Here is a 25,175-nt window from a genome sequence, read left to right on the forward strand (position 1 = left end):
TTTCTGGATGAAACATTGTATTGAAATAATTAAAAAAATGTATTTAATAGGTATGTTGATGTAAGAAGACGTTCTCACGGAACGGAAGATACGCCGGAGAATTTCGTCCATCACCTATAACAACATGAAAACATTATAAAGTGGTTATTTTGTATTTTTGTATATTGATGCTTACAAAATTTTGAATAGATATACACATTTTTGCAGTATTTTTATTTTTGGTCTTATGTACTGCAACCCCTTAACCATTACACCTGCATACAATGGATGCAGTGGCAGAGCCATAGCCATAGCGTTATGAGCTTTCCATAGTGCGAAATCTGCTTTTTTATCTAAGCTGTCACGAATGGTGCCTTGATCATCTTCTGATATCAGGCCAAAGGACTGCCATGCTGTAATAGGAGCATCCACCAGTGGAACCTGCAAGAACTGATTAGCAAACAATGGTAAAGCATGCAACCTGGGTAGTGTCTGTTTGCTAAAGGTTTGACCCATTCGTATTTTAATTGCTTTCAAAGAACTCTGGGAATGGAAATGTTCTCTCAGTGGTGTCTGTTCTGGGGAAAAAATTCTTTATTTCCCGTAGGTCTACTTTTCTGATTAGTGTGTGGCAAGGTTTTTCTCTTCGCCTGCTGGGGCTCTTGGTGCTCTAGCACAGTGAGAGTTTTGACAGAAGGTACTGGCAGTCCTCAACCTTAAGGAATCTTTTTTTTTGTACAGGTATTTCAATGTCCTCCTCATCTTGATTGTCTGACAGAAACTCTCCCTCCTCTCTGCTTTCAGACTCAGTGTCAGAAGAAGAATCTGGATCTCAGTCCAATGTATTCCCCCCCCCCTTTTCTATTACAGGATTCCTTCTAGACTGCTTTAGTGGGCCAGTATGCCCCTCTCCCCTCAAATCTATCTCTCCCTGTTCTTTTGCCTCTTGGTGGGGTAGGGGAGGAGGAGGAATAAGGCTGTGACCTCTCTGGCTTTAGCTTCCCTTGAGAATTGCGCCACTAAGGCAGTAGCTCTGAATCTCCTCCCTCATGGTCTGTCTAATTATACACATGAACTCAGTGGGAAGATGACCCCCCCGGTTTTTTTACTTTACTGGTCATTTGCCCACTAGCATCGCTGCCATCTAAGTGGGAGCCTTGTTCTTCCAGACTGAGCAATGAGCTCCCTGGTTCTCCACTCCCAAATGCTGTGCTGTGACAGAATAGTCAAGCTCCCCATCCTCCGGATTGGCTGTGCTTGCATAAGAACTGGCTCTGTGAGGAGTTTGTGTCTGTGTAAAATGGCTGCCATCATTAGCCAAAAGGCTCAAAATGGCTTTGGGCCCTGGTGAGTTCTTCAGTAAGTGGCTTTTTTTGCGTGCTCTTCCTCTCCTCACATCAAGAGGTTGGCCACAGCCGCGGAGGCAAGCAGACTGTGGGTCTTGCCAGTTTCCCTGGCAGTCTCTCTTGTGCCTGACATTAAGGACGGGTCAGTTTCTCCCTCGGATAGAAATCCATCGCTGCAGTCCTTCTGTGCCATAATTAGAGCGGCCAATTGGTCTTGCTCTCTGTGGCTGCCACCAAATGGCCACCATTGCTACAGTGAACTTGACAACTGCCCTTTGCTGCTCTCCTGGAGACTGGGAAGGGGAGGGGTTTGGGTCGAAAGAGGACTTCGAAGAGGGAGATAGGATAGAATAGAAAAATCTTTTAGAAAAGAGTGATTGAAAAAGGAGAGAAAAAAGAGAGTTTAGCATAGGAAAAAGGCAAAGCCTATTTGTTAGCTGCTCTCCCTGTTGAGGCAGGAAAGAAACTGAAGAGGGTGACTCCCACAGGCAAGAGACAGAAAGTCAAAAACATTGTTCCTGCCTCTCTGACTGGATAGTGGAAATCATCCTTCAAGATGTCCTCCGCTTCAGAGGGAGAATGTTGGGGTTTTTTAAAAAAAAAGGGGGGGGATGCTCAAGGAAGGAGAGAAAGACAAGGGAGAATAAAAAGAAGGAAAGCCTGAAGGAGGAATGGAACCACACACTGATGAAGAAAAGCTCTCCTGATCTTCTAGTGGCTGCAGCTGCTATGGCAGCCACTGAAAACCTTTTCATTTTAATGAGGGCAACCAAAAACAAGCCCTACCTTACAATGACTCCGCCCACTTTCTGAAAATGTTGGTGATCAACAGAGGAAGCACTGGCAGGCACCAGGGCACCCAAGCATACCAGGTTGGGGAACAATGCCTTAGTCCATACAGTAATAAATTTTAAAATCACATGGGCAGAAAATGACCAGATCCTCCAAAACCAGATAAATCCAACCAAAGGAGGATCCTGTGTTTCTACAGGAATGAGAAACTGATTAGGAAAGTGATCCACAGAAAACTCAGTATCAAGAGCCAACTACCAAAGACCCAGAACAGCATTATAAACATTATAAAAAGTATAACCAAGTGTGTAAAACTTATAGAATAGTGGTTTTCTTTGATGACTTCAGTTTTTCCCAACCAGATTAAAACAGGCTAGTTTATAAAGTTTTCCCAAGCTGTTTGCTCCAAAGGACTTGGATACTGAGCTTTTCAAGCAATATATAAACAATAGGGGAGATGGAAGAGTATCAAGGACTGTATCTTTTCTGAAGTGGAAGGAATGATACAACACTTCAGGAAGACATTTACTGAAAAGTGAGTGGATGAGATAGCCATTCTCCTCCACTCAAAAGACCTACTTTGCTTATTTTATGGTTCTGTGTCTAAAGAACACCCTCCAAAGATTCCTTTTTGGCTTTCTAATGGAAACAAATGACAGACAGACAGAAAACAATTATTTAGGTTTCTATAAAACTGCATCTCACAAAAACCTCCATCAAAATCTCTACTCTCACTGACACCGTTTTACTGCATCTGAACTTCAATCCAAAACAATGCATATTTCAGACAGAAGGCTTTCTCAGTCCTGCCACTTAAGGGCTATAGCACACATTAGTACACATTATATTATTGTAGTGTAATTAGCAATGCCATCCTAAGCCGAGTTACACCATCCTAAACCCGTCAGATCTCTCAACGTTTCAGCTTTTACTGTTAGAGAATGAACTTGATATTTTGCTTTATGGACTATATTTATTGCTACACACAATGGACTGTGCACACACACATAGGCTCAGAGAACTGTACACTATAAGTCACCTGTTGTGATGCAACACATAGAAGGTGCCTGCACAAGCCTTACATGTAAATGTGGTTTCAGTTACATAGTTACCAGCCTGATGAAGAAGCACACACCTGCATTATTGTGAGCAGTAAGAAACAACAACTTGAGAAGAAACAGCCCCCATTGCAGAAATAGTTGTAGTCACGTACTACCCATCACTGCTTTGTTCCTGCATTGGTATTTCCTGCCAAATGGACATTTGGCTCACAATGAGAATGGCCAGCTTCATCAACACTACAATGGAGCATCCTGACGCCAAGGTTTTCACACCTGCCCAGATGCCCTCCTTTGAGTAAGGTTTTAGATTACAATATTGGCCACTCCTTATAGGTAACCTCCCACTCCTATAGGCAACCAATAGGATTGTTTTTGGGACGGACCAACAGGTAGGTGGGTCTACAGGTTGGAACAGTTACCACCCACCTAATGGACTCACTATAAAAGGTAAGGACCATTCACCTGGCCCTTCATAACTAGCATCCCCCGCAACAACCCCTGTCTGCTTTTTACTCAACTTAAGTCCCACTTGCTATCCCCAAACCCTTGCCTCTACTTTGATCTCTTGATCTGCAGTCAAGAGACCCACACGTTCTGGCTGGTTCTGGTCATGTGAGAAATCCCTTTAGTTTACATTTCTCCCCATCCATTCTTTATTGGAACAACCAAAGCTGCGCGACAGATAAGTATAGCCCATCATCACCCCCACCTGCTAATGCAACTGTGCTTATTTTAATACTGCATTTCTAAGGAAATTGATTGAATGTGTGAGTGCATCAGTATTGTTTGTATGAGATTTATTCTTTAAGTAAAAGACATTTATTTTAACAACAACAGCCTCGTTATCCTTCTCTGGTAACCCTTGGTGGGAACAGGACCTTGGTATAGTTGGCAAGGACCCATTTATAAATTGCCAATTGCTGTAAATAAAGCAATTTGGCTAACATTACTTCACTGTGTCTGGGGAGGGAACCACTTCAAAACCTGAAAGTAGCAACAGCAGTACTGGGTTGGGGCAGGTTGACCCTTCTCCATCATTTACGTACCCCCTTCCTCAAAATCTACAATTAGCTATATGGGAAGGAGGAACTATACAGGGCTATCAGCAGTTACAGGACCAAGGAATCAGGATCAAGAATTAAGAGTGTTCTACTTTAATGCCCAATCAAACTTGGAGCTGTATAACTAAAAACCCCACTCCTAAGTCTCCCAAATAACATGTAGATTGAGGCCTATAAATTGAGGCCTTGTAAGACTTTGTCCTTAGGCATGCAATGCATGTGCCCTATCTTTGAGTTTTTCCTATAATAAACCCACACTTATTCAGTCTATATTTAGGCAGAGGGTGTTCATAAGTCCTGCAACCACAGTGCCTCCCCTCTCTCAAATCAGGACTCTATTCTCTCCCCCAGTCACAACTCCTTTCTCCCTCTCCCATTATGTCCATACTGGAGGGAGCAGAATGCACTTTCTTGCAATCCATTTAGCCTCACAGGTGCCAGCAGGTCTAAAAAGCATATGAAACTGTCACTGTTTGGCTCTTTCTACCATTCCTCACACCAGAAAATGGCAAGTCAACACGAAAGCCCTGCATTGCTACAGTGGCTTCTGGATCATCTGGAAGTGTTGCTTGGAGGAAGCCGCAGATATTCTTGTGCTCTGCTTTTTCCACTGCCACCAACACTTTTCCTACTAGGAAACAGAAGAAGACCCCTGCTCTTCCAGTCAGGAGTGGGCCCTTTGCCAGTTAGTGGTCTTGCTAGCTACCCAACCATGCCACCCAAATACATGTCCTGAGCAAGATATTACATATTCAGAGCACATGTTCAAGTCTTAAAACATGGATGAATTACTTAACATGGAATAATTAAGAGTACAGACTCATTCAACAACATTTTGGATTAATTTGGATTAATGAAGTCTTAACCAAGTACCCTGCCTGTTACAAAAGAGAAAGCCCAAGTCCGGAATTTATAATCTCCCCACCAAGCCTTTCCAATTACAGGCAAGTTTCATCCTCAGTAAGAAATACATTCCATGTGGGAAAAAGCATAATAAGTGCAATGTTGTCCATCTGCAAAGCTCACAACATGACTCTAAAAAAACTGCCATCACTCAGCCTAAAATTTTGTGGGCAAGAATAAAGTGGGACAGAGACTGCACTAAACCAGGCTGGTTTAACTATCATTCCTCACCTCTGAAACCCTAGTTCTGTAAAAGGGGTTCCACATTTTTAGAAGATTTCCACTACCATCAGCAAACTTTGTGTTTACTCAGCGAACTCAGAGTTTACTCAGTTTACAGAGTTTACTCAGAGAAAGCCACAGCAGTTAAACAGGTATAAAACAGATATTTATACTGTCTATAAATTATAATACAAACTTTATATATACCATCCTTTGGACAGGGCAGGAAAGAAATTCAAACAGATTAAATGTGGTGAGTGCTACTAAAACCAAACTGGGAAACGCATAATAGGGATGAACATCCTAAACGTTTGACCTACAAATCTGATACTAGCACCTAGGAACTCAAGTCATTCAGCTCTAGCTTCAGTCATGCTTTAAAAAGGGATTTAAACTTAATTGTACCAGAATATGGATTGGGATTTGACTCCCACAGAAAGCAATGCAGTAGAAATAAGACAAGCATCAACACCTGGACTTAAATCCAATTTGTTCTCACAGTTCCTGACCAGCAAATGTGCAGATCTTCTTAAAACAAGGGGTGGGGGAATAAGGTGTTCAGCTTTATGTCTAAAAATCTGACCATAACTCTCCACAATTAGACACATTTTCCCAATCTTCTTACGGATTAGTAATCATTAAAAAAATATCTTAAAATGTGAACCCACCACCACACATGTAAATCAAGCCTGCCTTTGAGAGATCCTCCAGAATTCACCTTTGATTTGTTCCAGTTTGTGTATTTAAAGGCAGACTAGGGAAGAACATGATTAATAGGTGTAAGTGCCTGTAAGAGGTCCTGGAGACCAGTAAGTTGTTCACAATGCAAGGTGTGCATAAGCAAGCTCCCAGACAGCAACTGCTGATCTGGAGATAATCTGTCAAGAGCTGTCTCTCTCTTGCCTAGCAAGATACTTTGGCAGTAGGCCTTAAGTGAATGGACTGTATGCTCCAGACCCATTACATACTTGTAACTGATGTGCAATTGACTCCACAAAGATTTTTGGGGTTTGTTCTGTTGCTCGTCACACACAGACATAACACCCTTTTACAGCATGCCTTTCGGTAGCCATATAGCAAACATGTCTTTAATATATTAAAATGTGATCTAAATGTACCTCAACTTAAATATTCAAAAGATAAACCGCTCTATTGTATAAATTAAATCCACAAGTACATGGCTGTACAGGACCGCTTCTTACACATCTTGGAATCAATGGCTTAAGCTTTAGGTAAATGCCTTTTGCACAAATACGGCATATTTTCCTGGGCAATCTAATTGCTATCATGCTTGCGTGGGTTTGAAGAGAGACTACTACAAGGTACTCCACTATAATGCCAATCTGCCTCCTCATAAAAGGCAAAGAGGAAGGGCTGTTCTGCACATTTTGTGGCAAAGACATAAATGACAGGTGTCAACCTATAAAATCTGATCGATTCTGTTTTGGGTCCACCATACTTGAAGTGATCATTATAAATTAAGGGATCCTTCAGTGTGGCAGGACACAGCTGTCCAAATACATAAATAAAAACAACAGGAGTGTGCCTTTTTATTGAGTCACATACCCGTTTTCATAACTTAGCAACAAAAAAAAAGGCTCAAATTTTATGCCTAAGTAAGAACTGTGGCGTTGAAGGAGAGTTTTGCAGGCACCACAGACTGCCAAAAAGACAGATAAGTAGGTTCTAGATCAAATTAAGTCTGAACTGTCCCTAGAGGTTAAAAAGACTAAACTGAGGCTATGATACTTTGGTTCCATTATGAGAAGACAAGAGTCACTGGAAAAGACAATAATGCTAGGAAAAGTTGAAGACAGCAGGGAAAGACGAAGACCCAACATGACATGAACTGACTCGGTAAAGGAACCCAAGGCCCTCCATTTGCAAGACCTGAGCAAAGCTGTTAACAATAGGATGTTTTGGAGGTCATTAATTCATAGGGTCACCATAAGTCGGAAGTGACTTGATAGCACTTAATACTCACACCAGTAAGAATGATCACCTCAGTTCGGCTCAGTTAACATTGCTCAATTCCATTACAGCCTGGATTCTGCTCCAGTTGCCTCCAGGCAGCAAAGGAGAATCTGGCAAGCTGATGATGGATTTGGTGGCAAGGAACAAGTTTATTCCTTTAAGGCCAGCAATATTTTTAAGTGGCTTCCCCTCATATTATATTTATGTTGCCTTTTCACATAAGCAAAACAGAACAGCAGTGGTCCTAGACAACATAAAAAAGGAAAGCCCTCTAAAACTAGTCCAATATGTGCCCCAAAATACTGAAGCGTTTCAGTGTACCAACAGCTAGTTCTGAAGAGGTTAACTGCAGGAGTGCAGGACTAACTGCAGGACTAAAATATTATATTATGTTGACCAAACAAACCATGAAACCATTTTTTCAACATCTTCACATTTATTTTAGTGCTCTGTTTTCAACACTCCAGTGAACGGTTATAAGCAAAAAGCGTCTCTAAGGATTCTGAAATTTACCACAACCATTTTCTATGGAGTTGAGATGATTGTCGCTTCGGTTGAGGTCATCATAATGTCTGGAATGGAAATATAACTTTTTGAGCCTGTTAGGCCATTCAAAGTCCCCTTTTATGTCTTTGGCATGGCATGGCTGCTTCCAACATCCGCTAATGAACATGCATTAAAGACTAGCTAGACATATCAAAGCCACAGGCCTAGGAAAAAGCCAAAAGAAGTCTGGGCTGTGGAAACAGTTTCTGAAGCTGAGAAGTGTCAGCCTTAGGGAGCAACAGGCATGGATTGATTTTGGAGGCATGGATTGATTTTGGTACTGCTTGCTTCTCACTTGCTCTTCCTGTGAAAAGAGTGTGTTGGACTGGATGGGCCACTGGCCTGATCCAACATGGCTTCTCTTATGTTCTCTTATGTTCCTATGTCTGGGGCAGTGATGCTCTGTATTCTTGGTGCTTGGAGGGCAAGAGTGGGAGGGCTCCTGGAGTTCTGGCCCTGCTGGTGGACCTTCTGATGGCCCCTGGGTTTTGTCCAGTGTTCCCTCTAAGTGCAGCTAGCTAACAGGTTTTTTTTTATTATTTAAAAGTTTATTTAAAGTTTTATCAATATATAACGTACAAAGATACAAAAATCAACATCAAAGGTACAAATATTACAGTGTAGCGATGATTATAACATACAGATGAAACTTAATAGCTCGTAAAATGCATGCCTATGATGGACCTTTTTAATAAAAACTTTATCTGAAGTTCAACAACTGTATCATAAGAACAACAGTATATACATATCATATGTATCATAACTTATACAGCAGTATAAATCTGCCAATCATTTCATGAAGTAAAATAGCAAGAATAGCAAAGATAGCAAAGAAGACATCACTTCCGGTGATGTCAGGGGGTGTGGCATATGCTGAGTTATGCTAATGAGCTCCTGCAGCTCTTTTTCTACCAAAAGACCCCTGCTTTCCATCCTGTTTTCAAGTTCCTCTGCTTCAACTGTTGTCTTATGCCAATAAAAGTATTGTGTTTGTTTGTTTGTAACTGTTGCCCTGTCTTATATCACCTGACTATATTTTTAGCCTTGTTCTCAGAAACCAGTCCCTGTTTCAGTCTGCTATACCACCTTTCTGTCATAGATCCTACAATGGATGCAAACGGTTAACTGCCAGTTTTCAAATGTATACATACCTCAAGACAACTGTCACTTCCCCAGTGTTCTGATCACTGTCAATGCTTCTCTGCCATCATTTTTTCTTTCTGTGCATGTCATCATATTTCCCTCCTCCATTGCCAGTACTGTCAACTTCACTTATTCCTCCTGCCCATGTTCAGAAATGCATACCGATAATGTTGTGTATTTTCATATTTCTGTGAAATCCGCAAACTCTTTGGGTAATAGCAAGTGACAGTCTTTCTTGAGCAGGCTACAATTTTAGAGGTTGGTTGACCTGAATGCAAGTGAAGCCCCTCTCTTCCCAGGATACATAATGTATAAGCTAGAATACTTGGGCACAATATAACCCCATCCAACATCAGCCATGACCTTCTCCCTCCCTCCATTTTTCCAAGTTCCTCCATTTGTCCTCAGAATCCTCCAATGCTCACACAGCTCAATCATTCTGCCCCAAATCATGAAGTATTTTTCTTTAAAGCAAGGATTTCAAAACCAGTAAGGATTTCAGAGAAGCTGCGGTGGCTCAAGTGGTTAAGACGCTGAACTGCAGGCTGTGGAAGGTCAGTAGTTCAGCGGTTCAAGACCCGGGTGCCGCAAGACAGGGTGAGCTCCTGTCTCTAGTTCCAGCTCCTGCCAACCTAGCAGTTCGAAAGCAAGAAATTGCAAGTAGATAAATAGGGACCACTTCGGTGGGAAGGTAACAGCGTTCCGTGGGCCTTGGTGTTTAGTCATGCCGGCCACATGACCACGGAAACGTCTTCGGACAGCGCTGGCTCTTCGGCTTTGAAACGGAGATGAGCACCGCAACCCTAGAGTCGGATTTGACTGGCTTTCGAGCAAGGGAACCTTTACCTTTACCTTTAAGGATTTCAGAACCCATAATTGTACCCTGTACCTCCAGGCTCCCATGCTACCTGGACCATAAAGATATGCCTTCCTCCTATGCACACTCTTGCACTATGCACACACAGTGTATTCATGGAAGAAAGTGATTTAAAGATGTGGAATTTGCTTAAATGAGAAAGGAGGGGAAATCTCTCTCTTTTTTTTTTGAGAAAAGCAAAATTTCAGAGAGCAACTTTATTAAGGATTAAGCCTTGGCATAACAACATACAAACAGGCATCCTTTTTACACAGGTAGTGAGCAAAGAAACACAGTTTGGGCTCGGCATCCATTCACAAAAGCCTCTAGCAAAAAAACCTCTCATAATAACGGCTAATTGACAACTGCAGAGCACAAAATGAGGGACTGCCACCACTTAATTGCAGGTCAGTCCTACTCGGCTTCATGCTATATTTAAAACGCCAGCTTTGCAAAGGACAGCCTCCCCCTGTGTGAAAACGCTCTACAGCAAAGTTTCTCCGCGAGAGCGTTTTAAGCCATGAAGAATTTACCTCAAAACCTTTCCCAACAAATTAGCAGGACAAGGCTGATTTGCACAACATTTTCTCAGCAGAACTAGGTCAGGACTTCTCTGAATGGCTTCGTTTGAAGACTGTGCCCAGAATACAGATCAAATGCTTTTCAGTGGATTAGGACTAAAGTTTAAGGGGTAAATTTATATACTACTAATTATTACCAGAATAATAGATGGTGGGCTGCTTCTTAACCTGCAGATAATTTAATCCCCTGCACCTCTTAAATCCTTGAAATGAAACCAAAATGACGTTTATAGGAACAATACGACTCTGATGTCTTTTGAAAGACAATCAAAACCTATTTTGTTCTGATGCTTGCTTGAACTATTTTAAGCATCATTGCTACTGGGATTTTCACCGGCTCCTGAAAAATACTGGGTGAAGAGAAGGGAGAAGGTTTTCCTGATGGCTTATCTACAGGGGCTTCACAGCCTTTAATGAACCAGCCAAATATTGCCCCCACATATGCTTTAATTGTGTGTTATGAGGGGTACCAGTGCTCAGACTGATCCTGTGGTCCTGTCCATACGAGGCCTTTTGGGCCGGGAGCGGGACGGAACAGGGGCGGAGCAAACGGGCACGATCCCACGGCAACATCTGGGAATCGTTGCCTGCCCGTCCCTGTTCCATCCCAAACGCCGATACCGCGCAGCAAAAAAGCACCACCTACCTAGGTGGTAGTATCCCTTAAAGCGGCTCAAGGCGGGCCGTGGGATCGGGCGGCGCGTCCTTACGCCGCCGCATCTCGGCCCCCAGCCGTACTGCGCATGCTCGAGCATGCGCAGTTCGGCAGCCTCCCCCTCCCATCGGACTCTTGCTCCCCGGCATCTGATTGTGCCGGGGAGCAATGCGCCGCGGCTGAGGGAATCCGTGGGATCCCGCCGCGGCGTCTCAAGTTCGGTGCGGCTCTGATTAGCCGCGTTTCAGCCGTCCTGTGTGGCAGCAGCCTGTGATTCTTATTCTAGCAAGTATAAGTTTCTGAAGAAGAGAGGGGGGGGAAGGGAAACATTTTAGACAGTGGTGGGCCTTCACTGTCAATGGCTGCTGTGAATACAGACGTGAAAGCTTGGTTCCCACTTACCCCCCAACATTGTTTCAGTTTTTCCAATGGAAAAAATAGAAATTTGGGAGATGCACTGGCAGGACAGGGGGCTCCTAAGAAAAATTTTCTCCTCTGGAATGAGCCACTGTGTGAAACCAGGATGCCAGACAAGATAAACCACTAGTTTGATCCAGCAGGGCTCTTCTTACAATTTATATAATTAAAACAGCAACTTTACCTTTGATGGCCTCCCCATCCCCCATTTCCATATTTTCGTGGAAAGAGGGGAATATTTTTAGCCAAGCCTTCAAAACTTCTTGGAATTTTAAATTTCTATAAGTAAAGCCAAGACACAATAATCACCCACTGCTCATTGCCATTTTAGAAGCCCTGCTCCTTCTCAACAGTTCCCCCCCTCCTCTTCACCCCACTACCATTTTATCCCTGAGCACTCAAGTCTCCACCAACAAATACAAACTTCCTACCACAAAAAAGCAACATTGCCATATTTCATTACTTATAGGCCTGGAGGCCATTATATACGGCTAGCTATAATATGTACATGGCTAGTTCTAATAAAGCATCCCCAGAGGAAAGGGGGGGGAGCCCTTAATTGCATAGGCTACTCAAGGGCTTTGTACTAGTAACTGTATGTAAAAGATCAAGACTTCAGCTCTTTCTAGAGACAAAGTAAATACATCTACACAAGTACTCCCTTAAAGCAGATTTTAAATCGTATCATTTCAATAAGCCAAAATCCTTATGAATCCTCAACAACATACATCAGTATTACTCATTCTCTTTGCAAACCCCCATTTACCTCACTAGAAATTCCTGGTAAACTACCCTTTGTGTATCCTAAAGTCTTACAAAATTTCATGGATTCTCTGATGCACTGTGTCCAACTTATGACTTATATTTTAGATGATCTGTCACAGAACAAATATTATTCATTTATTTTGTTGGATTTATATCCCGCCCTCTGCACATAGCAGGCTCAGGGCAGGTTCCATCAAACATAATAACCAGTACACAATATACAAATAATTAAAAACAGTTAAACCCCCAATAAAATACAATAACATTCCTCTGGTACAAATCATAGTTAAAACCTCACAGATGCAATCTATATCAAGTTTGGGTCCTTAAATGGTAGTGCAGATCTGACCCACTGAGGGGAGGCCCAGTAGAGAGGGGGGATGCCTGCCGCCCTAACTAAATATCACTCAGTTGTTTCAGAAACCTTTAATGGCATAAAAACTAAATATCAAAGAACTCAAGCCTATTACTAATTATGCCCAGTAATTACATCAGTTATAGATTGCCATATTATCACATTTGTGTAATAAGTCCACTAAGAAGAATGTATTTACTATACGTTCACTATTTTCAACTCCCCCATTCCTAACCTAGGTAACACAGCAAACGAAACAAGCTCACTATGAACATATACAAAACAGCTCTACCTTAAATAAGGCCACCCATTCAATCTAACTCCATATTCTGGCAACAGCTCTTCCAGGTCTTGGATAGAGATCTTTCACAACATGCTACCTGAAAAGGATTTGGATGGGAAGATCGGGACTTACAGGCCTAAGTCTTCAAAGATCACCCAATGACAGAGCAGTGACAGGCACTGTGCCCTCCTCGCCAATATGTTTCCTGGTGCCTGCCAAGTGTTTTTAGAAAGAGGGTGGGGGAGGCGGGGTTCCTGCTAAGCAGGGCTTCTGATTGGCCGCTGGAAATCTGATGGAATGTGCAGATTAAAACAGCAGTATTTTGGTGGCAACTACCACTAGTGTTGATTTTCTCTCACCCTCTCCTTTTTCCCAGAGTGTGGGGGGCTCTGCCTCCTGTGGCAGCCATTTTTTTTTTTTGGTGTGCTCACTACCCTGTGTCAGAATTCCAAAGGTGTCCATCAACTCAAAAAGGTTGGGGATCCCTGTACTAATCGAACATGTTGGTAAATTTCACAGCATTCTCCCACAACAAAGCAGTGGTACCTCCGCCATATTGTGCCAAACACTACAGCAGACCCTGGCTAGGCAATACCACAACTGAGAAGGCCCTCAACCTGATTCTGTGTGACAGGCCTGCAAGTAAACATGCACAGGATCAGGATATAAAATATCTCAACACTAGGAAAAAGGCCCGTTGTGGAAATAAATACAATGAGCTCTAGAAAGAGGCTCTGGGCGGGTGCCCCGGCCTTGGACACTCAGTGTCAATTTGCTGTGGTGACCTCAGCAGGGTATAATGACACTGAGTCCACTATTTTCTCCAGAGGAACTGATCTCTGCTACCTAAAGAACAGTTTTAATTTTGAGTGATCTCCAGCCCTCACCTGGAGATTGGCAATGATGGTTCCCCAGAAGGGAATGGTTGGTTTGGAGGGCAGAGTCTATGGCTTTGTACCTGTCTGAGGTCCCACGCCTCCCGAAACCTCACCCTCTCCAGGATCCATCCCTCACATCTCCAGGAATTTCCCAACTGGAGTTGGCAAACCTATCTCCTTCCCAGCCAATCAACCTACCTTTATTTCCCCTCACTCTTCAGCTTCCCACCCCCCACACACCTGCAGCCTCTCCCGTGCGCTGAAGCCCTGACTGCTACGTCACATTGGCTGTCATATGGGGGCCACCTCAGCAGCATATAAGGATACAGAACCCACCATTTTCTCCAGGGGAACTGATCTCTACCATCTGGAAAGCAGTTGTAATTCTGAGTGAACTCTAGCCCTCACCTGGAGATTGGACACATTTTACCTCAGAACAGTAAACTGTTTAGAATGTTAGAGGCAAAAGCCAATCAAGTCGCATATGCAAACGACCTCTGTGTTCCGAGGCAAAGGCCAATGAGGCTGCATATGCAAATAACCTCTGTGTTCTGACTGGCTATGGGGGGAGAGGAACAGCAAACTGTTTAGAATGTTGGAGGAGAGACTCAAGCAATGCAGCCAGTGGATAGGGACAGATTCTGAGTGACACACCAGGGCGCCAACCAATTCCAGAGCATGTGGAATGTTCTAGAGAAGTGCCACCACCATTCGGCTTTTATATATAATCTAAACATACCACCACCCTCCCCCCAAAAAACCCCCTCAGTTTAACTGGACGGCAGATCGGGCTGCTAGAAATGCAAGGCAGGGTGTAAACACAAAGCTAACGCCAAGCTCAGCAAACTTAATAGGCTTGGCAAAATGCTGGCTCCAGAGCCAGTTAGTCTCCCGCATGTTTCATACAGTTATTTTAAGACTCCAGTTGCATGTTACAATGGAACTGCCAAGCCCCACAGCTATGAAATAATCAAAAGGGAATTTGCTGAAGAATGATAAACAAACCTATCAAAGACTGGATGCTGTGTACAGTATTCCAATACACGGAGATATGTATGAAATTTTCATTGAGCCAATAAAAGAAGCAGTAATATTACTCCAAACTTTCTGCCTCAGGGTAGTCATTCTTGTCTCTCCATGAATTTAAACACTGCAGAAACACCAATGGTTTTTAGGGCGTTTTGTGTGGGGTTTTTTGCAAAACATACAAATAGATATCCTGAAGTAACCAAGAAGAAGCTTTCTAATGCAAAACAATCATTCCAAAATTTAGTTTAGGATACACAAAAGGCTCCAAGTTGCCAAAGATTGCAACATTTTATTACCTAATACTTAAATCCCACTTTTCTATCCAAATATGATACCCAGGAACACTGAGGACAGCACAGCAGAAAAAGAAAATTACAGCTCATCAGCACAGAAATGTGGCCTGGCAGATGCTTTATAACCCTTTTGTATTTCCAGTCTCTGGCAGCAAAAACAGGAGATTTAGAAAGCCTTTCACCCATACATGGCTGAGAGATGGTACTGGCTGAGTGGGATTCAAGTTGTGAAAGACTAGCTTATCGACGCTCAGTTTAACTATTATTATTATTATTGGGATGCTGCAAGAAAAAAATAAAAGGGGCAAACATCCAGGGTAACGGACAATAGCCCTTTCACATCATTGGGTTATCGTGAAAACTGCAGTTACAGGATGATAATTAAAATTTAATCTCAATAGTGTTTGAGGGGTGAAAGCATTTGTCACGTGTATAAAAACCACTCATGAGGCCACTGCATTGTACCAAAATAATGAGGCAAGCTTAAGTATACCTCTGTGATAACTAGTATTATGGAGAAATAGTGACCAGCCAGTAACTCTTTTGAGCCAGGTGTTATGGTTTACTAAAACCTGATAAATCTAGGAGATACAGGGAGGTAGATAATCACATTTTAATGGAGTGTAACCAAGAAGGTTAGAACAGTCACAACCACATTTGATTTCTCATATCTTTGATCAACCTTCTAGGTACCTTTTTAATTGATTTAGTGCAGTTTAGGATTGCACTGTTGTATAAATATCTTGGAACATTTCCCATGCTCAAACCATCTGTGTAGGCATAAACCTGATCGCTCCAGTCCCCATTAAGGAGTCTGTGTAATATTTAAAAAGGTCTGCTTAATTAGCTTAGCTGCTAAATGAGGAGTCTGAAATCACATGATTAACAGATTGGCTAAGCCATCTATGGAATTTTTGTGGCTAACAGAAATGGAAGATCTTTAAAATAATAAAATTACGCCTCCACTCTGAGAAGGGTTTTCCACCTAGACCCGTATCATTCTAGCGCAAGGCTGCAAGTGCATAGGCCTCCGCTTAGAGAGTACTAACAGATCCATTTCCTTAGGATTTTAACTTCTATGACCTTAATGCTTAACTGTATAATCAGTTTCATGGTTATAGTTCATCTTCTTTACAATTCTCCACACAATTCCTCATACAGTTACAACAATCGTTCTTAGATATTACTACGTTTCTACCCATCGGTTTAATCTTTAATTTTTTTTTAATAAATATCTGACGCATGGTTTAGTGGTTAGAGTGTCTACAATCTGGGAGAACCAAGTCCAAATCCCTGTTCTATCACAGAAACTCACTGGGTGACCTTGGACCGGTTGCTCTCTCAGACTACCCTACCTCACACAGTTTCTGTTAAGATGAAATGGAGGAGAGGATAAATGTATTATAAGCTTCTTTGGATTCCCAAATGACACAGGATTCTTATGGCCTCTCCAAATGGTCAAATGACATGAGATTCTTATGGCCTCTCTCTGTCCATGCATCTCATTCCCCAAACCCAAGAACAAACCATATTTGCACAGAGAAATGTAATTATGCAATCTAGGCAATCACAGATACACTGCAACAATTGTTGCAACTGTGGCTCCAGAAAACAATCTTCCTGTATCCAAGATCCATTCAGGTCATACATTATATGTCTGCTCGGATTATCAGACTGGGCCTTGCCAGGAAGCATATTTGGTAAAGCTAGCTACGATAAGTATATTCCTTCACAAAGTCTGCCCACAGGACCAATTAAAATGAAATAAATTGTGGAGGCATGTGCTATCACACAAGGAGTGTAACAAGCTTTGCAAAATATTTTGGAGCCAGAGATATTGCTGCATCGAACCCACAAAATCTGTTTTGCTCTCTTTCATCCATATCAGGGCTCTAAACAGTAGTTTAAGGCCCACATATATACGTGCAATCAAGTCACTTCTGACTTATAGCGACCCTATGAATTAGTGACCTTCAAAATGAGAAAACGAAAACAGGGCAGACATGATTTACTCACTGCTTATTGTATAGGGCTGCCAAGTCCTTACCTGTCCCGGATTGTGGCCCCACCCCCAACGTCCCCAACGTGCTTACGTCACTTCCCTGTGACGTGCTTTGGGGGTGGGGTTCCCCCGGGACCCGATCCGGCGGTGCCGAGGAACGGGCCTCCCAGGAGGGGGTTTCCCCGCCCCCGGGGGGACTTGGCAACCAATTATTGTATGTATCTAGATTAGCCTTTATGTATTTTGGGTAATTTATTGACTACTGATGCATCTTTGTTATTGTACTATATTGTACTGCCTCATCTTGTTATGCTTACTATGAGAAAATGCAATAAACTATATTTTTTCTTTAATGTCCCTATCATTAACTGCATTGCTCAGGCCCATACATGCCACTGATATAAACAAAAAAAAAGTTAATTCAGCTAAATATTAAGCTTTCCCCCATTTCTAATATGTTAGAAGTTGCTTGGCACATTAAAAACTGTGTTTTAAAAAAAGAAAGAGTACAAAGTGTATATTTGTGTTCAACATACAACTCAAATATATCTTAACAGATATTAGGGAAGCGAACCAAAATAAATTCACCTTTGGCCATTGACAAGTTATGCCATTGGGTTAATATTTTCGAAGAAAACAAATTCAGTAATTAAATAGAAACTAAAAATGGATTTTAAATTGTATATATGATTTCTACAGGTTACTTATGCAATATTAACACAGAGATTGCTTACCATCTAGCTCTTAATATTTCATCCTAGCAAATCCAGAAACAGATAAAAATAATTCACATAGCTTGTTGGAAATGAGTCCCTTAGGATTATTACTCTGTGTACAATGATTTTCCCCAGAGTCACTTCAGAAAACAGTTGCCGTTTGCAGACTGTTGTATCTAATATTCTCTTTGATAATGTTCCTTGAGACTATACCATTGGATAAAAAACAGTTAACAATAATAATCGTTATACACTCAAATATTAGTCTCCCTTCTTTGCTCAAAAGAGTTCAAATTATACTTCAATGTGAACAAGAGATACCATGTCTCTTTCAGAGCATCAGCTGTGCAACTACAAGTAAATTACCAGTTGTGCAAACTGTAACCTCCTCACTCGCCTTCTGAGGACAACTAAGCAAATCTTGTTCACCGAACAGCCTGAAGTAATTCTCCCATACTACAACAGGAAACCATGTCATACCACTTCAGTAATGTGTCTTGAACCAAACTCAAATTGCTCACTCATTACTCGCTGCAGCTCAGATGAGACGCAAACATAAAAAGAGGGTCTTTATGACTTGGATACAAGTAGGGCCTTGGGAGGGGGGGGGAGAGACCTAATACAACCTCTCCATCTTCAAAGAACAACACAACTCTGTTTCTTTTAAACAGTCACATCTAATAAGATGACAGACTGCTTTTCAGCAACCAGACAAGTGCCCTTTTATTCCATCTCCGGATCACAACAACATTATTTGCCATAAGGAAAACATTTGAACTGGTGGTCGGTATAGGTTAACTCATTCCGCTGTGTAATTAATAGCTATTTGATGAAGATAATCTAATTATAAATCATTATAGATGTGCCAGTTGTTGGGAATAAAAAGAGAGTAATTTTTTTTAAAGATCCCGCAGGAAGGAAGGTGTGAGAAATCCCATTTACTAGACCATTTGTTTTAAAATGTGTTTTTTTCCCTTTTATATGTCCTGTCTTATCTTGAGATCAATAGTCTCTAACAGCTTAACACAATAGAACAAAATAAGACCCTGCCAGTACCATAATTTCCCGATCTTCCACATGCTGTAGTATGACTGTACAAGTTGCACATACATTAAGAGTAGTAAAACAGAACACTTTTGAAATGAGTGGATCTTATGGAGTTTCCTAAAGGGCCTTCCTCTAAATTACGAAGAGAGAATTCTTCGATTCAGACTTGGTTTCTACACCATGGCTCCCAGAGGCATCTAAGAATTTCAACACAACTTAACAGGATTTTTAAAAGTTACACTTGTTATGTACTGAAGGCAAGCAAAAATAAGGATATTCCCACGACCCCTTGAACACTACAAGGTATTTTTTTAAACCTGTAAGGGGGGGGGGAGAAACCTACAGCCCACACTAGAAGCCTTTAGTACTGAACTGCCGTAAACTCAATCTGCATCCTGGAGAGCCAGTTTGGTGTAGTGGTTAAGCGCTCGGACTCTAATCTGGGAGAACCAGGTTTGATTTCCCACTCCTCCACTTGCACCTGGCTGGATGACCTTGGGCAAGCCATAGTTCTGGCACAGCTGTTCTTGAAAAAGAGCAGTTTCTGTCAGAGTTCTCTCAGCCCCACCTACCTCACAGGGTGTCTGTTGTGGGGAGGGGAAGGGAAAGGAGTTTGTAAGCCGCTCTGAGACTCCTTTGGGTAGTGAAGGGAGGGGTATAAATCCAATCTCTTCTTCTTCTTCTTCTTCAAGTCCATCTTATCTAAAAGACCATCCAGTTTTACTGCATTAATATGTAACACCATTTTTCTTTGAGCTTTGAACTCCTACACATTAGGGAGTTCTGTGACTCACAAGCTCCTTTCTAGCTTTCAGTTTTCCCAATGGACACTTCCATTTGCACTGTTCATCTATCTAGCATCCTTCCTTCAGCACCGCATGTCATCTGGAGGTACTTCAATACTACAAGTACACACTTACGCCAACACTTCATAAAAACAGGAACATTCAAAAGCAAACAATTTCTGTTCATAAAGCATAGAGTCATCAGATCAGCCAGAGGATCTAAACACTCCCCTCCTCCAACCAAAAGGAATACTAACTTTCATCAAAATGGCTGGCATCTGGCATGGTAGCCTTAAAGCATCTTCCAACCTAAATCAAAAGTAGCTTCAGAAGAGACAAGGAGCACATGTCACAGAAGTCACTCCTTTTTGTCACCTGAAGTCAGATCTTAATATAGAGAGATTTAAAAAAGAAATGATTTGAACACTAGATAATATCTCCAGAGCTGCAAAAGTATTTGAATCCCCCTTTGCCAAGCAAACCCTCAGAGAGGTTGAGTCTCCCTCCAACTCATACAAAAGCCTTTTGCTTCATTTGTTCATGAATTCTGCCAACTCCCCCTTCCTGTGGAAGACTCTCCTGCACCATCCCAGTCTGTTCCCAAGTATTTACAAACTCTCAGCATTATGAGATTTAGCTCCATCCTTCTGCCAACCAGAGCAGTATTAAGCATTTTACCCCCACCCCAATATTTTAAAATAGGAAACTTCTCTTGCCCAATATGATATATTAAACTGAACCTAATCTGAGATGTACTTTGAGATACACATGTGCCTTGCCATTTGCAGCCACACATTTGCATCCACACTGCCCTCCCCTTGATATTAACAAATATCAACAAATACATAATGTGCATGTAATTCGGCCCTAAGATATTCATTCCAGATCCACTCTAAACCTCAGAAATACTTGCAAGATGAGCCTTCAGGCGGTGCTTTGAATTCATCTACATTGCTTTCTGAAGGATGTACATACATACTTTTAAACTTTTTGCACCATTTGAACATATTCCAGACAATTTGTAACCATGTCTTGACACACCAATAAAGAGGGGACGCACAACTCCTTCCACTGGATGGGCAGGGTGGGTTCTTAAAAATCCAACTGTCATCATCCATCAACAGAATGGCTGCATCATCCTACCCTGCATTTATGGCTGATGAAACAGTATCATCATATTACCTGCTAGAATCCTAGTGCAGCTGGAACAAATGATGTGGCAACGTGGTATGTTTTCAAGACATCCAAATATAGTTTCTGGGTAAGATGCCAAGTACCACAACTGTGTCACCTCAAATTGATGGCTTTCAGCATTTACTGTAATCCCGATATAATTTTCTTTGCAACACATGCTTGTATAGTGCTCTCATTTAACATACCACAATGTCTGTAATTCCTCGTTTCTCTTGTGAGGGCAGCCAAAAACATCCTCCCTTCTTTTCTAGTTGGCTAGAACTTTGTATCCCACAAAGAAAAAAGGAAGAGCTACACAAGTCAGACAAATTTAGAGAGTACAAATTTTAAGATCAAATAATACTGGAGCATTATAATCTGTTTACACATTTGGAAACAAAAATCAATACTTTCAACTACAGAGATGCTCAGGCAAGATTACACACTTAAAATAATCTCTGATGTATCATCCATAGAAAATGTCTTTGGACTTTGCCCCAAAGGAATCATTCACATGGAACTTGTTATAAGAAACGGAAGAGCCATGATCCTACCTGAGGTTTTTTTTAATTGTCCAATTTACATTTGACAGGGGGACGACGACAGTCAAGTGGGTTTACTGAGAAGTCCCTTTGATTTCAACAGGCCATACAAGAATTCAAACTTTATTCAACGTTCATTAAAACAAGTAACATAAGGACCATGGTTCTCCAAAGGACTCTCCAAGATGGCACCCACAGGGAGAAACACACTCTTTCTTCATACCTTCTTCCCTTTGGTTCAACAAGCTTGAGTTTACCAATCCATCTCAATCAACATAGCAGAGGCAGTTGTGTGGAAGTATTTCTCTCAGTGTATGTTTACTGACAGTACAGTTCGGCCAGCCCCTGAATTTTCAAAGACTGTTTTGTCATTTGCTTTAACATGCTTTGATTCTACACAATGCTCTTCCATCTGTTCTTTTTTCCCCCCTTTTTAGTCACTGCATCCAAACAAGAAAAGAAAAAGAAAAGAAAGAGCATTGCCAATTCAACCACCTAACCTCAATCATTCATTATACCAGTCACAAAGCAAAAGTACTCCTAATTGCCAAGGCTCTTTGATGGTTACACTTTCAGAGAAGGGCAGAATAATGGCCTCAGCAGCAGCTGCATTAAGTGCAAAATTAAGCTTTCAAAGCATCTTGACGTTCTAAACACGTTGCTAATATAAATCCTAACCCACAAGTACAGAAGCAATTGTTCTCGGAACAGCGTCGACACACTTTCACGACTATCAATGCGAGAAAGCTTCAGAAGCTGCCGAAAGTTATTACGATGCTCGTTTTATGAAGAGAGGGTGTGAACAAGCATTAAAAGGTTTGCCCTGTTAACAGGCTAGAATTCCTTAGGACAGCAGTGGACCCAGCACTGCAAACGACATATGAATGCAGCCCTGTCCTAGGCACACTTACGCAAAAGTTCGATAAGGCTCATTCTCATGGACAGGGACCTAAATGCAATCCTATGCTCATGCAGTTATCTCTCCAGCTGGTCTCAGCTTAGATCTGGGCACTGATGCATAGGTTTGCACTCAGACAACAATCCTATGCATGCTTCCTTGGGAAGGAATGAACTCAGCAGAAATTATTTCCGAGTAAGCAAGCATAAGATAAGGCTGCCTACTTTGGGAAATCATGAAAGCCACAACTGAAAGCATCCCCAAAGTCTGTAAAAACATTAGTGGAAAAGGGCATCACATTCAGTATTTTAATCCTTTCAACCACAGAGGAGCTGTTGTGTTTCCTTCTCCCTGTGACTAAGATACAAGATTGCTTGGAATGTTTCTCTCAAGGATTCTAAGCCAAACAGAGACAGGAAGCCCCTTCTTCTTTTGACACCCCCCCCCAATGCCCCCAAATTAGAAAACCAACCAACCAAGTCCTCAATGAACAGAGGAAAAATTAAAGCCACATCAAAAGCCACCGGGAGTGGGGCATATGTGCTGTTGTATGACACCCCCCCTCCGCTCCAAAGTACTCTCATATTTCAGCCATTATTATTCAGTAGTTCTGATGTCCTTGTTATACATAGGGAAGACTTCCTACAGAAGAGAGGATGCAAACAATCTCCATCAGGCAGCAGCTCATGTTGGTTGCAAATTTCACAGACGCAACAAGTTATGAATGAACCACTCTTTAACCTCGAACAACTCCCTTAAAAGAAAGGAGGAGGTAATTCAGCTGTAAGTAGCGCAACTGGGTTTTGCTTTTCCACAAATAATTTACAGATCTGCTACAGCAATAGGCGAGAGGGGAGCCACAATAAACGCTGCACAAGATCTGCAGCTGAACAGCACAATTCTCCTGTGAGCATGTTCAGCAACAGAAACCAGCAGAGATTTGAGCTATTTTGCCAAGAGACACCCCCACCAACCCTCTGCAGGGGCACGAGAGGGGACTTTTTAAAGCACAGACAGCAGAAAAAGCATTGGCTTTTAAAGGCAGAAATGTACACTGGACTGACACTACATGCCAGACAGAAGGCTATAAGGCAACTAAAACCAAAAGACCAAATGAGCTCCACCACCATGGGTAAGCACCATAGTTACCGCCCAGAGGAAACTCTTCTCAGTTTCTAAAGTTTAAAAAAAGCCCATTAGTCAACTGCCAAATGAATTCCCAAGAGGGAAAGTAACTTTTCTGACGATCTGTGCCACCCAGTGTTCCCATAAGGCCAACAAGCCTACCTGAAATCACAAGGGGGAAATGATTAACTCTCAATCTCCCTCATGTGTACAGGTGTGTGGGGAGGGGGTGCATTAGTTTCTGCCTGTAATCCAATTCTGATCTGTCAAACTGAACACAAAGGTTCATACCGAATCCTCCCCACCTAAGAATGAGCACATTGGGAATCTCCATCATATCATGTTCTCCTCCAGTCCTCCTAGGAAGTTACAAGTTGAAGCAACATCAGACTCCTTTCAGAACACACTATTCAACTTTTCTCCTGCATTAAAGGAACACACCCGGGAAACTCCTCCTCACACACTCACTTTCTAAAGTTTTGTTTTTGCAGTTGGCTTTTAGATCTCCCCCCCCCCCCATTAAGTAGGATGCAATCTCAGTGCTAACTTTCAGACACTTTTAGAGAACTTTAGATGCAAAGCCTCAAAGGCAGGAGAAGGCGAGAGATTGTCCGATGCCACTGTCGGCAAAAGGCTGGCCTTGATCCCGGGGGAGGGGAGAAATCACTGCCCCCATAAAATACGAAGGAATACTCCATGCGCCCCCCCCCCACGCCGGGCCTTTCCGTTTCGCATACCGCTACATGAAGCTGAAACGGTAAAGCGCCCCTTCTGCTTTCAAAGTTTTGATCTTTGCCAGTGACCTCAGCAGACTTCTGCGCAGCAGATGTGGGAATCGCGGGGGTGTCTTATCCTTCTCTCCCCCCCCCCCAAAAGCTGGGAAAGGCAGCGCCCTTTGTGAGACCCCCCTCTGCAAAAAGAACGCAGCCGGGACCCTCATTGACGTGACGATCCTCGTCGCGCACTGCTAGACATTTAAGTTGGCAAAGGGGATTCTCGCGCGCTGGAAAAGTACCGCGAACTTCTTCCAGGCGTCGGGAAGGGATGTGCACGGCCCGGCCCGGCAAGTTTGCGGGGGGGGGGGGGGTGCGCTGCATCTGTTGAGCACATTGCAGGGGTGCCATCGGAGATTGCTGCAGGGCTTGGATGGCAGGCAGGGCGGGGGGAGAGGAGAGGATTGCTCCCGGAATTCAGAGGCGAGCTCCCCGAGGCGTCCCACCGGCCATCTCTCCCCCCTGCCTCCCCCAAGCAACCCCAAAGCCACCCACTCTTACCGTCTCCCCGGAGACACAGGCTATCAAGGCGAAAGCCAGCAGCATCCACACGTTCCACATTATTCCCGTGCCGCAGCTCCTGGCAACAATCAAAGGACAGCGAGGCGCGCGCGCGCAGCCCCCGCCAGGCTCCAAAACGAAATGGGGGGGGGGAGGCGAAAGGGTTCCCAGGCAGCCCCTCGCGAGTATCCCCGGGCAGAAGCAGCGGGCTGGCCGGTCCCCCTCGTCGCCTGCCTCGCGCCCTCGTCCTCGCGCCGCTCCTACACTGCAGCCGTCGCTCTTCGCTCGCTGGCTCGCTCCAAGCCCACCAGCTTCAGGGCGGAGTTGGCTCGCTTGCGGGGAGCAAAGGGGAAAGGGGGGGGGGAGAGCTGCCGCTGTCGCTCGCCTCGCTCCAAGCCCGTCCCTCGCCCGACGAGGAGGTGCTCTCCCTTGCCTCGCGCTGCCTCCCTCGCCGCGCAAATGAACCGGGTGGTG

The 25,175-nt window shown here is 43.0% G+C and overlaps 1 protein-coding gene across 2 annotated transcripts in view; it reads right to left on the minus strand.

The window, feature by feature from the left end:
• Nucleotides 1–25,153, minus strand: part of SDC2 (syndecan 2) — a 114,615-nt gene extending 89,462 nt beyond the window's left edge. For both annotated transcript variants that reach the window (XM_015409854.1, XM_015409853.1), the window contains exon 1: nt 24,702–25,153. In XM_015409854.1, the coding sequence (XP_015265340.1) occupies nt 24,702–24,761 (60 nt within the window). In that variant the 5' untranslated portion in view covers nt 24,762–25,153. The remainder of the gene's footprint in view (nt 1–24,701) is intronic.
• Nucleotides 25,154–25,175: the final 22 nt, after the last annotated feature.

This window comes from Gekko japonicus, unplaced genomic scaffold (assembly GCF_001447785.1).
Source record: "Gekko japonicus isolate JY-2015 unplaced genomic scaffold, Gekko_japonicus_V1.1 scaffold47, whole genome shotgun sequence".
Taxonomy (NCBI): domain Eukaryota; kingdom Metazoa; phylum Chordata; class Lepidosauria; order Squamata; family Gekkonidae; genus Gekko; species Gekko japonicus.